We start from the raw sequence: 14,318 nt of genomic DNA, 5'->3' as shown, positions 1-14,318 counted from the left end.
TGCTGCCGGCGGCACGCACGCAAGCAGCCTCTTCACCTTCACTGACCTTGGCCCCTCTGGGTTCCCAGGTTAAGAGGAAGCCACGTTGGTTGCCCCTCAAGTTTCCTCCCCAGGGATTTCACATCCAGGGATGTCATCCCTGTGTTTATAATCTGAGAAACCGTCATGGAACGGACACGCTCAACAAAAAGGCTGGCGCCTGGATTACCCCCAGGGCCAAAGAGGGAGGGCGGTGGGTGATCTCCCCAGGAGATCTTGCTTGACAGTTTACAAAGTGGTCTATGTGCATCAAATCACTGCATCCCCCTAAATATCAAGTGTTAGCCTCACCTCTCCATGATACCAAAGAGGACAGGAGGCCTCAAAAAGGGGAAGAGCAATGGCCAAAACCACAGCAGGGGATAAGCAGGGCCCAGGACCCTGGCCTGGGACCACTGGCCCATTGGGAGCTCACCCCCTGCGTCATTCTGCCCCCTGCACTGTTTGTGGTGCTGGGATGTGGCCAAAGGTTAGACGGACAACTTGGCAGCCTGAGCCACGTGGTGGGTGGAAGGTTTGAAACTAAAACCACAAAGGGCAGTTTAGATGGAGGTCTCAGACTGCAACAGGGCTGAGAAAAAGGAGGACCGGTTGGGGGAGACAGGAGCCCTCTGCAGCCCCCAGCAAACGTGCCCCCTGGGGCGGGTTGCTCTGGCTGCGAAGCTGCAGCCAGTGGGGTCTGAGGGCAGCTGCATGTGGCGGCTTCATAACGGGAAGGACACCTGTCGCTGGGCACCTCACTCTGCTACCCAGGCCCTTCAGGGCTCCCTCAAGGCTGGCAGAACAGGGCTGTTCTGACCATCGGTGACCTGGTATGGGACTCCGCCTTGCCTGGTGAAGTCTAACTTCATGAGGCCTTCTCAGGCAGCCAAATGGCCAGAAGCCAGACTCCCTGCTGCTGTAGAGACCTTCTCCCCAGTGCTCTGGGGGCTCTGGGGCTTCTTGAAGACCAGTTGGGGCCACCGGGACCAGGATAGGGGAGAAGGCCAGTGAGTAGAGTGTGCCTTCTAGAAGGGGTGCCTTCTGGACCCCCTCCCCCAACATAACTAGAACAGAGCTCCTTGGGCCTATTATATAAATGGAGTGTCTACATAGGTTTGATCTGAAGCCAGAGGCACGCTGAAACATGTCTGAAACTGCTGTCCACTACACTTCAGTCTTTTCGCCATGTGCTATCTCTAGACCACCTTCTCCACCCTGCACGTGTGCTAATGCCTCAGCTCAGGCCAGCACCAAAGGGAAGGGGCTGGTCCCCCCAAGTGGGACACATGAGACTCTGGCTCCGCTCCACCCAGTGGAACAAAGTGGCTGTGGGCAGTGAGCACATTTGCACCAGGGGTCCAGGAAATGTCTGTGCCACTCACACCCTCTTGGTGTAAACCCAGGTCAGCACCTCGCCGGAGCCTGGGCATCCTGAGCACTGGGGGTCGGCATGGACAACACCCACAGAGGATGCTGGGTACTGAGTGTGCAGAAGGCAGGGGGCCGCCAGGTAGTCCCCAGATGGGATGGGGGGCCTGTCCCTGCCCACAGGAAGGTCATTCCCCCAGGCTCCTGGGGGCGGGGCACTCACAGGGCAGCGTCTCGGCGCTGTTCTTCTGGATCATTATGCAGAGCTGTAGCACCAGTTGGGGGGCGCTCTCCAGGAAGGTCTCGAGGAGGCGCAGCATGTTGACGTCTGCATATTCGTACATCATAGCCCAGTAGAAGCGTCGCTGGTGTTCCTTCCGCCGCTGGCTCTGGATCCCCAGGTACATGGTGCGGATATACCTGCCGAGAGGGACGGAGCAGAACAGAGAACGTGGGTGGGGGCGGGGGCTCTGGGAGGGCCACGTTGCCCCCCAAAACCACAGCCACCTATGCTGGGGTCTCCTCCTCTGCTCTGAGGGGTCCTCCCAGCCATGGACACAGATACAGACATGAGGGTAGGGCATTTGTGGAGCTTCTACTAAATACCATGGCTGGCTGCATCCCAGGTGATAGGCAGGTGCAATCCCCATATGGGGCAGATGCCAGGGGTCCACAGTTGGATGGCAGAGCAACCAGAAGCCGGTCTCAGGCCATTGGACACCAAAGCTCATGTGCCCCTCAACACAGGGGAGACACAGTCTGCCCTGAGCCTCGGTGCAGGTCTGGCCCAGGACGTCGCCACACAAGTGCACTGAGCCCGCTCCACCAGGGAGGACCAGGGGCAAAGGAAACAGCTTCGGGTGGGGTACATGGGCTCCGGGTTCAAATCACAGCTTTATTGTTTGCTAATGGGGCCTTGCACTAATTACTCCAACTCTATGTCCTTGTTACTCTTTTACATGGAGAAAGGAATCACAGCATCACAGAGTTGGCTGTGAGGGAGATTAGGGAGGCAATGAGAGTGGTGGGCACACATCTTGCGTCCAGTAAGAAAACTCCACGCCTCCTTTCACCCGAACTCTCGGGAGATGTCTTCAAGCCCCAGTCAAGGGGAGGATTCACAGTACTAAGTCCACTGCAGTCTCTGAGGCTGGCCAGGGCCAGCGGAGCTGCTGGCACCAGGGAAGAAGCATGTTCAGAAGGCTTGGCTGTGTGGCTCAGTTAGGATCAAGAACATGAACCATGTTCTTGATGAACATGAACCAAACAGGATAACAGGACAGACCCGGGATAGACCCGACACATGCGTCCCTGACCATCCCAGGGAACGTCATCATTGTGCCTTCTATGACGCTGAGCCCGCACTGCAGAGGCTGACCCCCTGGGTCATCCCCGCTGCCTCCAAGCAGTGTCTCCCGTCCACCTGGGGCTGCTGGGTGGTCCCTTCTCTCTGTCTTGTCACCACCATCAGCCCGGTCCTTGCCACTACCCCTCCTGCCCCAAATCAAAGCAGAAGCCTCCACGCTGGTCCCCAGCACCCACTCGGGCTCCAGAACCACCCACTCTGCATGCAGCAGCCGAGGTGCTGTTTGAAAAACATAAATGCAACCACGTCAACCCCTGTTTTCATCTGCCCCACGGCTTCCCATAATGCTTAGAATCGAATCCCCGCCGCCCCTTGGCTCACGGGACCCTGCCTGCCTCTCACTTCCCATTCTCTCCCCCCACTTTTTTGTGTCTTTTCTGTCTCCCGTGGAGCACATGAGCCTGTCTGTTGTTCATGCCGTGTCCCCAGTGCCTATGGCTGTAGAAGGAAGACACCTGCCTTTCAGGACTGAGGAGCCTGGGTAGGACGACTCTACATCTGCAGTGAACGTCTGGGAGGGATCATAAAGCAGGTCACGGAGAGGGCCCCCCAGGTTCCCTTGGAGCAATGCGAGACCAGGCGCTGCCTGAGAACCTTGCACTGAGGCTACAGAAGCCCATGCTTTAGAAGATGCCAAAACATACGTCTGTAAAATAATTTCAACCTGCGGAGTGATGCTCTTCTCCACGTCTGAAATGGTGGGACTCCCTCCAGAGTGGTAATTGCAGACTGGCCCCCACAGATGGCAGTTGCTCCAGGGTCCCCTGGAATGTGCTTGGGACACAAGGCAACCCTGCAGACCCTCGCCTGGGACCTGAATCCAACACACGGGCCACAATGCACACCCACCCAACACCCGACGGATGGGGCTGAGGCTGTCTCTCTGGGCTCCGAAGGGCCTGTGGGTGCTGCCTCTCTGGAAGGCCTGCACAGAGGAGCTGGGGCAGACACCTCATTTCGCTGCAGACACACTCCCAGGAGTGAGCAGAGAAACAGTCCTGCCAGGGACCAAAGGCAGGAAGGCAGGAGGCCCAGGCACAGGGAGGGTGGCACAGCAGTAAAGACCCTGCCGGTGAGGGGGGTGGGGGAGGGCAGGAGCCCCGGGCCCATCACCCCCTGGAGTCCCTGCCAGGCCTTGTGGGGCAGGCTGATTATCATCATGTAACACACAGGGAAACTGAGGTTTGGAAGTGAAATGAAGCACCAAATTCTCGTTCCGTTCTAGGCCCTGTCACTTACTAGCTGTGGCATTTCCCATGAGTCTGGCCTCTCTCTTGGCCTCAGTCTCTAAGTTCCCAAAGTCAAGGGACCAGGGAAGAAGCTCAGAAAAGGGCAAGGGGGTCATTGTGCTTTATCTGTAAAGCCACAGGGTCACTGAGAGAGAGAGAGAGAGACAGGGAAACAGAGAGACAGAGAGGGAGATAGACAGGGGGACAGAGAAAGGCACATGCATACACAGTGAAGGGACGCAGAAAGAGACACAGAGAGAGAGAGATGGGAAGGAAAGAGAAAGTGAGGAGGCAGAGGAAAGCAGAGTCAAATTTGGGGGTCTGAAGGAGAGGGCCACCTGGAAGAGACGACAGCCACGGTGAACCTGCACAGGGAGGGCGCACGATAAGGAGATAGGTCATAAGGAGTTTGGGAGGGACTGGGTAGGCCAGACTGAGTCCAGATGGAAGGAAGGGTCGGATGGAGCAGACCGGCAGTGGCGTGAGCAGCCAGAGCGGTGGGGGACAGGGGTGTGTCCCTCGTCTGGGTGAGGGGCAGAGGCAGGGCTGTGGGTCAGGAAGTTCCGCACTGGTGCCCAGAACAGCCGTGTGCCCAGCTGAGCTGTGTGCCCAACGGCCTCACAGGTTAGATGTGGTGTCCACGATCCCACACTCAACTCTACCTCCACGGGCACCTGCGACACACAATGCCGTGGGCCCCAGACTCCCACAGGGACAAGACCACAAATGTACATACTTTCGCAGGGGTGCTCTCAGACCACCCACTCTTCTTCTGGCCTCATGAGGTGGACCTGGGTGGAGAAATGGTTATGTGGCAGTCAAGCTTCTGCACACAGGTCCCAGGCCAAGTAACACCACCACTCAGATTTACCCAGGTCTGCCTCACCAGGGAAAAAGGAGCACTTGACCTGCCCCACCAGCAGGCCCCAAACCACAAGCCCCTCTGCCCATCATGGCCAGGGCAATGGAAGGCAATGAGCCCAGAACATGCTGATTCAACTGTAATGTGTAGCAGAGAAACAAACCTCAAATATTCTCTGTGCGAGCATCCCAGTGTATGGGAATAAATAAAGGTGGGAGTGGGCAAAGCCAGAGCCTCTCCCTCTGGTGCTGATAAATGAATGGATGCTGGGAGCCCAGAGTACACCAGGCTCAAGTCTGAAACCAAATCTCGAAAACACACCCTCTAGAACAGCAGCTCACACAGCCTTCCACCCTGGAGTCCAGCCCAGGATTTCCTGATCAACTGCCTTCTACCTAGTCTGCCCTTTTAGCCCCTGAAGACTCATCTTCTCCTCCTAAGTCCTTGGGTTCCCAATAGACACACAACTGAGGAGTGTGTGTGAAATCCAGAGTGAGCCTAAGTGACCTCTGGGACACTCAGCCAGCTGCCTAAGCTAAGCCTACAGCCCCTGTTGCAAAGACAGCCTTAGCCCATGGCCACAAGGTGGCGCCCGACCCTAAGCCACGCAGGAAGGAGTTCTGGAGGTGATCTCATCCTCAGCAAGCAGCCTTCCCAGGCCCAGCACCACCTTGATTTGCAGACGCCTGGCGGGGCAGGAGGTGGCGGGCCCAGATGTGTTGAGTCCCTATGGGAGGGACACAAGGTGACACAAGTGGGCTGCCGCTCCCCCAAACCATCAACCTCTATCCCTCCCTGGCAGGTTCCAGAAAGCTCACAGCCAGAAGGAAAGTGGTCCAGAAGGAAAGGCACTCAACTCTCCTGGATTTGTTCCCACATCTCACGTCACCACCTGTGACACCGTCTCTCTTAAGAGCATCGCATCATGAAATGCATGGGTCTCAAAACAGAGAGTCAGCACGTCTTCATGGAACAAGGACTCAGCAAAGCTGGTCTACGGTCCCTCCGTACGACCTTGGGCAAGTCCCTCCTGAGGCTGGGCCTGCACTATTCGCCCAATGGCTCGGGGTGGGGGGTTGGGGGGGCAGACCTGAGGATCTCCAAGCTTCCACAGAGGCTTTGTAACTCCCACCTTCTTTAAGTGGGGGGCTCTGCAGAGCCACAGTATAGTCTAGCATGTTTACAAAGAAAGAGCCCCTGATGTTTGCGTGTGGTGCTCAAAGGTGCCAGGCACAGCTCTGAGCATGTCGTATTTATTAACTCATCTAGTCCTTGCAATAACCTGTTGAGGCTGACGCAATATCGCCCTCATTTTACAGAGGGCAACTAAATCACCGAGGGTACGAACGGGGCCTGAACTTACCCACCTCAGGGGTCGAGCAGGGCTTCCAGCCTCACAGTCTGGCATGGGGGCCGGTGCTCTCAACTCCCCCCACAGGCTTCTTGGAGGTGGACCACTTGTCTCTTTGCCTCTGAGTGTGGTACAGTGGGAAAGCACGATCCAGCCACAATACCCGGGCTCTAGTCCAGTGCTGTCAGTGGCTGTGCTACCTGGGAAACACCACCTAACCTCTCTGAGCCCTAGTCCCTCATCTACCAGATGCCTGGCCCAGAGGAGGACCCCAGGACATGTTGAATGGATGAATGTATGCAATCATGCCCTCTTGGAGGGTCGCAGGGGTAAGAGGGGGCTCAAATGATATACCATGAGAATATCTGGAAGACCAGAAGCCACAGATGACAGCTATTTCTGCCCCTCTGAGGTGCTTTATGCCTCTTTCCTTTACCCCAGTCTGCTTACTCTGCTCCCAATTCTATCTCCTCCCCTTATTTGTAAACCATGGAATTTTCCAAAACTCCTTGCCCTGCCTCAGAACTCTCTAGCTCTCTGGGCACACTTTCCCTTTTATACCAGCACTTGGAGGCAAAAACATTTGTCACCTTCTTTTTCCCATTGGCTCATCGGAGGCTCAGAGAGGTTGAGTGATTTCCCCAGAGTCACACGGCCACTCATAGTTCAGGCAAACCAGGGAGGTCTTGCCCAAAATGAGTTGCCCACCTGGGAATCAGCAGTAGCTCTGCCTGATGCTGGTTGGGGTGGGAAATAAGTGATTTCTGCAGGGGTGGCAGGCTGAGTCAGTTTGCCGCTGTGAGCCTATGGTGCCTACTGCCTCTTACAACGTTCTCAGAAACAGCATTTTGAAAACACTGATTGTTGAGGTCTAACTCCACTTAAAGCCCTAAACAGAGCTCAGTCCGGGAAGTGGGGCCTGAAGCTCAGAGAATCCTGCTTAGGAAAAATAGTAACACCTACCAAACATGTGAAGTCAGAATAGCACCAATTCTATACACTCTTTTCCCAGAAAAATAAAAGAGGAAAGAACACTTCACTGTTCATTTTATGAGGCCAACATTACTCTGATGTCAAAACTAGACAGATACTATATAAGAAAATAAAACTACAGACAATACCCCTCATAAACATAGATGTAAAACAGCTGCAACAAAATGTTAACACATCAAATTCAATGATACACAGAAGGGGTGATTCAGCATAGGGTTTATTTGGGGGGATGTAAAGTGGGTTTGATATTCAAAATAATCAATAATATTAATAAGAAAAATCGCAATCACATTAACTGATGCAGAAAGTATGCATTTTACAGAATTCAACATCCATTCACAACTTTAAAAACCTCTCAGAAAACTAGGACTAGAAGAGAACTTTCTTAACTTGACATAATGGAAGAGCATCTACAAAAACCTATAGTTAATATTGCAATTGATAATAAAAGACTGAAATCTTCCCTCTCAGGATCAGGAACAAGGTGACGATGACTACTTTTACCGCACCTATCCAACACTACACTGGAAGTGCCAGAGTGCGATAAGCTAAGACAAAGAAAGTATCCACAGATTGCAGAGAAAGAAGTGAAACTGTCCCTAATTTGTAAATGCCGTGATTGTCTAAGTAGAAAATCCCCAGGAATATACAGAAAAGCTTATAGAACCAATTAGTAGATTTAGCAAAGTCCCATGATACACGGTCAGTATATAAAATTAATTTCTATAGACTACTAATGAACGATTGGATATTAAAATTTTAAAAATACGTAAGATTTGCCCCAGCTGGTATGGCTCAATGGATTGAGTGCTGGCCTACAAACCAAAAGGTCACTGGTTCGATTCCTAGTCAGGGCACATGGCTGGGTTGCAGGGCCAGGTCCTCAGTTGGGGGCCATGTGAGAGGCAACCACACATTGATGTTTCTCTCCCTCTCTCCCTCCCTTCCCCTCTCTCTAAAAGTAAATAAATAAAATCTTTTAAAATAATAAAATACATAAAATACATAAGATTTAAATTAGTAGCACCAAAATATGTTCAGGAATTAATAAAATGCATAAGATTTATACTTTAAAGCTACAAAACACTAATAAAAGACATTGAATAAAATCTAAGTGATAGAGAGACATGCCACGTTCATGGAAGAAACGACTCAATATAGTGACGATATAATGACCATTCTCCCCAAGCTGATCAACAGACTTAACACAATTTCAATAAAGACCCAGCAGGACTTTTTTTTTTCATTTATAGACAAGCAGATTCTAAAATTTGTATGGGAAGGCAAGAAACTAGAACAGCCAAACAATTTCGAAAAAAAAAAACAATGAATTTAAAGAACTCACTATCAGATTTTAGAACATACTATAAAGCTACATTAATTAAGACAGTGTGGCAAAAATAGAGAAACACAGATCAATGGAACAGAATACAGAGTCTAGAAACAGAACCACACACACACGGTCAACTGATTTCCAGCAAAGTGCAAAGATAATTTGATGGAGAAAAAGTATCTTTTCAACAAATGCTGGGGGAACAACTAGTCATTCACAGGCTAATTTAAAACATAGCACAGATTAAAGTGTGAAACTGTAAAACTTTTAGGAGAAAACATTGGAGAAAAATCTTTGTAACTAAGTATTAGGACAGCAAAAGCATGATTCGTCAAAGAAAAAATTGATGAATTGATTTCCATCAAAATTTTTAAATTTTGCTCTGTAAACAATGTTGTTAAGAGAATGAACAAACAAGCTACAGACTGGGAGAAAATATTAGCAAATCACATATCCGACAAAGAACTGGTATCCAGAATACATTGAGAACTCCCAAAATTACCAACTCGGCAAGAAGAAAGACAGGAAGAGACTCAGCCAAGAAGGGACAAGACTTCTCGCTGGCCACCCTTTCCTGCTCCTTCTCCCCTGATCACAGTCCCCATGGGCATGGCCCCCCAGGACTAGCCACTGTGGAGAAGACTCTGGTTACGGAGCTGCAGCGTGGGAGGTGAGGAATGGCTGCGGGGCACTGACTCACCCCTGGGGCCGCGTGAGCCTGGACAGGAAATGGATGCGCAGGAGCTGCAGGATTTAAGGCAGCACCGGCCCCACGGCCCAATCCCAGAGGCCCCCTTGGGTCAAAACGACTATTGAGGGGTACTGCTGGGCTGGGGGCTGGCGGTCTTACTGTCTGCTTAGGGAGCCAGCCTGAGCAGGGTGGTCGTAGCAATCTCCAGCACTCACCGCTCCCCTAGTTGGTAGCTTCTTTTGGAACCCAACTCTGTGAGCTCTTCTCTCCCACCCGGGGAGGGGCAGTCACCTCTGGGGGTGCCTAAGACCCCAATCTGACCTTGGTCCTTCAAGCTTCCCCTAAGAGGGAGGGAGGAACCTGAGACTGGGAGCAGGGGTTACAGCGGCCTTGCCAGCAGGCTGGACTCCGGCTCTCAGTTACCGAACATGCCAGGCCTTCCTCTCCTGCATGCACATCTGTTGGCGCAAGGCCAGAGGTGGCACTGAGGAAGGCTGCCCTCCAGAGGCCACGTGCCAGTCAGGGAGGGGAGCCAACCCCTGGAAGCCACTAGAAACCTGCTGGGCATGTGCCGGCTGGAGGCCGTGGCAGGTCCTGTGCTTCACCTGCAACCACAGTGTGGCGCAGGCCCTGGGGAGGCAGCAGGCAGGCGGGCAGGGCTCCACGTGGGCCTCGGACTTTCCCTCCCCGTGGTCATCTGCAGACACTGCCCTGGCGACTGAGCCGAAGCAAAGCCACACGACACAGCTCCTGCCCTCCCCACGGGGCTGGGTCTTGTCACAGTGCTCTGGCCCTGATGGCCGGTCCAGGGCTGTGGTCCCCGAGCCCAGACTGCTCCGCCAACAGCACTCAGGCCTGGGGGGCAGCGATAGCTGGGACCGCACTCTGACCCCTCCAGCCCTTTACAGAAAGACCAGGGAAGTGGACCTCAAAGGTCAGGCCTATTTTTCTCTGAAACTAATAATATAGTTATTCACCTAAAGGGCTCTTTGCTGCTTTAAAAATGCCTTTATATTTTTGTTGATTTAAATATGACTAGCCATGCCTCCAGGCTACCTCGAGGCATCTTTACTCTTATTCTGGGGGTGTGGCACACACTCGTTCTCTCACACACACACACACACACACGATCACATTCACACAGGCCACCTACAGGAAGACACGCCACACAAACACCACACACAGACACACACACACACACTACACATCCCTGGTGTGTACATGCTAACTACACAAGAAGTTTACACACCCACATGGCAACACACTGTGTCCTACACAGCACAGAGACCCACACATACAAACAACCACATGCATGCGTCTAACTCCTCACCTGCACAGACACCTGGAGGCACCTGATCATACCTGTGTCATAGCCAAGCCTGGGTTACTGAAGGGGTGGTCTCCCGCCCAAGCCTCCCCTCCCAGCCCCCAGGGCTGCCTGCCCATGACCATCCACTGTCATCACAGCAGACACAAAACACAGAGCAAAAGCCAAACCCGCATCCAGGCACTGGGCTCTGTTCACCTGTGAACCAGTTCAGGGAGAACAGGAGCCGGAGGGAAAGCGAGAGGATGCAGGGCTTCCCAAACCAATTGACCTGCTGCCCCCACTATCAGGGATGGAGCTGGGCTAGCTGCCACCAAAGCAGCAAAGAACTCACTGATACCTGAACCTGCAAAGGGCCCCAGGCCTGTTCTCCTGGGGTTCGCCTCCCTCCACCTGCACCTGGCTTGCGTAGGAATCCTGCCTTGTGTGGCGGAGGTGAAGGTGTGGGGAGCCGCTCTGACGCTGCGGGACCTGCATTCTCACCTGGTCTCTCCTTCTAGGGGTGGAGGGGTTGCCTTCTGGGTGTGGAGTCTCGAGGCTGCGAGGGTCCAGGGCCCAGTGGTCATGCAGTGACTGTAGGAGACAGTGGCCCACAGTTGGGCTGGGAGGTGTCTCGGGGTCCTGGGCTGCCAGGGGCTTGTTTGGGAATCTTGCCAGTCTGGGGCTCTCACCTGCTGAGAACTGCTGAGCCGGGTCGTCAGGGGCTACCCAGGGAGGCTGCTGTGGCCAAAAGGCTGTGCTCTTCCCTGCGTGCCATTGACTCTGTGCCCAGGTATGAGCCCCATGGCCGTTCCCCAGGGTCCTGGAGCAGGAGCAAGAGCAGGACAGAGCAAAAGCCCTTCCAGCTCTTGCAGACCCTTCCCAGACCTCAGGGCAATGGGCACCTGGTGAGAGAGACAAGGTCAGAGAGGAGCCTGAGAGCCTCTGCCAGGTCGCCATTATCACCACCCCCACTTTCCGGGTGAGGCAATCAAGGCTGACCTCGATTCAGGAACCTGGGCTGCTCCCCACTGGCTCTGCATCCAAGTGGCTAGTCTCCTGCTCCCCCCACACACACCTGCTCCCCGCCCCCTGGCCACGCCCAACAGCGCTCCATCCCCAGGCCTTCCTGGCATGTGCCCTCCTCTGCTGCTTGCTCTTGCTCCGGGTCCTAGGGAACAGCCACAGGTTCCCACCTGGACATAGAGTCAAGGGCACGAAGGTAGGAGCAGGGCCCAGCTCCCCGCCACGTGCCTCACTCCCTGCACATGTCAAATTACTCTCCCCCCTCACCACGCCACCCTCCCATTCTACTGCCTTCTCAATACAGTAATAGCGCCCATTTATTGGGTTTTCCCTACGTACCACGCACAATGTAAGCACTCAACAGGTATTAAGTCATTTAATCTAAAAACTGTATGATTGTCTACAGATGAAGAAACTGAAGCAAGAGGGCGCCCAAGGATGTAGCTACTGAGACTCACACCAGGGAGCCGAACTCTGGGGAGGGCGCTGCTAACTCCACACACCACACCCTCTGCTTTGTTACCTTCCTCTCGTTCCCTCTCTCTCCCCACCTCCTTCACTCCTTTCAACAACCCGTGATCTACCTGGAGTCAGTGGGTCCCCTCTCAAAGTTGTGAGGTGTTAGAACAGCCACTAACATTTTCCCTCATTTAGGCAGCCCACCTTCCCCCATTCTGCGTGGCAGCCTGAGCTGCTGCCCCTGCAGCCCATCTGTGAGCCCCATTTCATAGATTAGCAAATCGAGGCTCAAACTGGAAAACCACGTTTTATCTGGCTACGTCACATGTCTCTGTTACCCACCCTGGAGGCCTCTCCCCTCCACTCTCAGCATTTCGGGCAGCCCACCCTGTGCGGGAGTCACCCGTGGAGAGAGGTGTCTCTGCAGCTTGATTTTAACCCCCAGGAGGGGCATCTGTATGCCTGGCGCCCCCGGCCCACCACGGCAGACATCCACTCGAAGGTGCTACAGTGAATTTAGCCCCTGGTCGTATCTAAGGGATGCCTGCAATCCTGGCCTCAAATACATGAAATCCACGTTCCCCAGAAAGACAAGCAGAACAGGGACAGGAGCTCAGTGAAAGCAGGAAAGATTTGGGTTGGACACAAGAGAGAATTTACCGACCAGCATGGCCAGATAACACCACTACAGGACAGGCTTTCTGTCCATCTGTGGGCAGCGCAGGAAGAGAGGAGCAAACCTACCCGGGCGTCAGATACTCAGGACCTGCCCGCGCCCCCTCAGCCCTAATGGCTCATCACAGGCACCCGAACGCTCATGTGACTGTACCTCTGTGTGCCCACCCACAAGTTCCACCTGCGGACTCCCTTATAACCACCTGAAATGCAAGGTACAGGTGGTTCAAGGGGGCGCCTGAGCCTTGGCACAGCAGGAATTGTGCACTAATATAGCCCTGGGCTCTTTCTGAGTGTGAGAATGGACTCTAGACTCTTCCATCGCTTGGACTGCACTGGAAATACCCCTTCCCCCCACACCCCAGCTGAGATGTCTTCAGCGTGAAGGAAGGTGGAGGGCCAGCTGCCGGCTCAGCCCCAGAGAGCAGCGCTTCAAATCGGAGCTATTTTTAGCCCTTCTCTCCAGCGTCCCTGACATCAGCTGAGCAGTGGTGGCGGGCTCGGGGCACACATCTGAGAGGGCAGGCATGAAATGGCATTTCTCTGCAGGGGGCCAGGGGAAAACGCAGGGAAGCACCATAAAGCTTCAGGGAAGGGAGGTGGCTGTCGTGGGTGTCACCCAGCAGCCATCCTGGGTCTAGGGTTGTGGGGCAGGATGGCCTAAGCATCCCTCGACGTCCCAGGTTCAGGAGAGCGGAGGTGGGTGGGAGACATGCCACCTTCCCTGCCTCGGGGGCCCAGCAGCACGGCACAGGGGGGCCCAGGCTGCTGCCCCTGCGCTGCGACTCCGCAAGAAACCTGATCAAAAAGACCGACCCACCTTGGCAAACCTACATTTGGGAGAAATACTTTTTCTCCCCCATTTTAAGTTCCCAGAAGGACAGAGACCCAGTGTCTGGGTGCTGGGTCACCTCTGCACACCTGGTGCATGGCACTTGGTAGGCATTCACTGTTTGTCCCACGAATGAATGAACCGATTGGGCAGTTTGTTAATACAATCCTTGAGTTCTGGAAAGTCCAGGCATTTATATTCTAAGCTCCCAGGGCAGGTGTGAAGAAAGCCTTCCTCTTCTCCAGGCTCAGGGTTGGGCCCACTCTCCACTGGAGGTGCCAAAGCTGCTCATGGTGGGGGGGGGGAGGGGGGAGGAGGGCTTCCCTGCTCCCTCCCTCCCTCACTCTTCCTCAAGCCTCACTCTGCCTAAGTCTGAGTCACCAGTCCTGAGCGAGTAAGTGACCGCATGCAATTCCACTTCTAGCCCACAAAGCTCTTCCCAGCCCGGAGAGCAAGCATATCCCTGGGGCCGCTTGTGCTTTTCTGGTTGGACTTGGGACCGTTGCCACGCCCACAACCGGAAGGGCCACGTTGCTGTCCCCAGATTAGAGCTCAAGACTTCTGGCAGCAGGCCCCGGACTGGCATTGTCCTGCCTGTGTCCTGGTAAGCGATGTCTTAGGATTCAAGGAGACCCGTGCCCACACAGCCTGCAGAGAAGAACCGGGGAGGTGGGCTCAGCCTCAAGGAAGGGAAGTATCGGTTGGCAGTTCAGGGTCACTCGCAACTTTGAGAGGGGACCCACTGACCCCAAGCAGAGTCGCCAGCCCTTTGCCAGGGACTTTCAATCTTGATAAACATACAAACA

General features: G+C 54.0%; 1 protein-coding gene across 1 annotated transcript in view; it reads right to left on the bottom strand.

The window, feature by feature from the left end:
- The window catches only part of XKR6 (XK related 6), a 235,436-nt gene that overhangs the window by 21,775 nt on the left and 199,343 nt on the right, over nucleotides 1-14,318 (bottom strand). Inside the window, exon 2 of the mRNA XM_037131709.2 lies at nucleotides 1,613-1,809. Coding sequence (XP_036987604.2) covers nucleotides 1,613-1,809 — 197 coding nt within the window. The remainder of the gene's footprint in view (nucleotides 1-1,612; nucleotides 1,810-14,318) is intronic.

The sequence above is a fragment of the Artibeus jamaicensis genome, unplaced genomic scaffold (genome assembly GCF_021234435.1).
Source record: "Artibeus jamaicensis isolate MK-2021 breed Jamaican fruit bat unplaced genomic scaffold, CSHL_Jam_final scaffold_537, whole genome shotgun sequence".
Taxonomy (NCBI): domain Eukaryota; kingdom Metazoa; phylum Chordata; class Mammalia; order Chiroptera; family Phyllostomidae; genus Artibeus; species Artibeus jamaicensis.
Note: the sequence above shows the minus strand (reverse complement) of the source record. Positions and strands in the feature narration are given on the sequence as shown.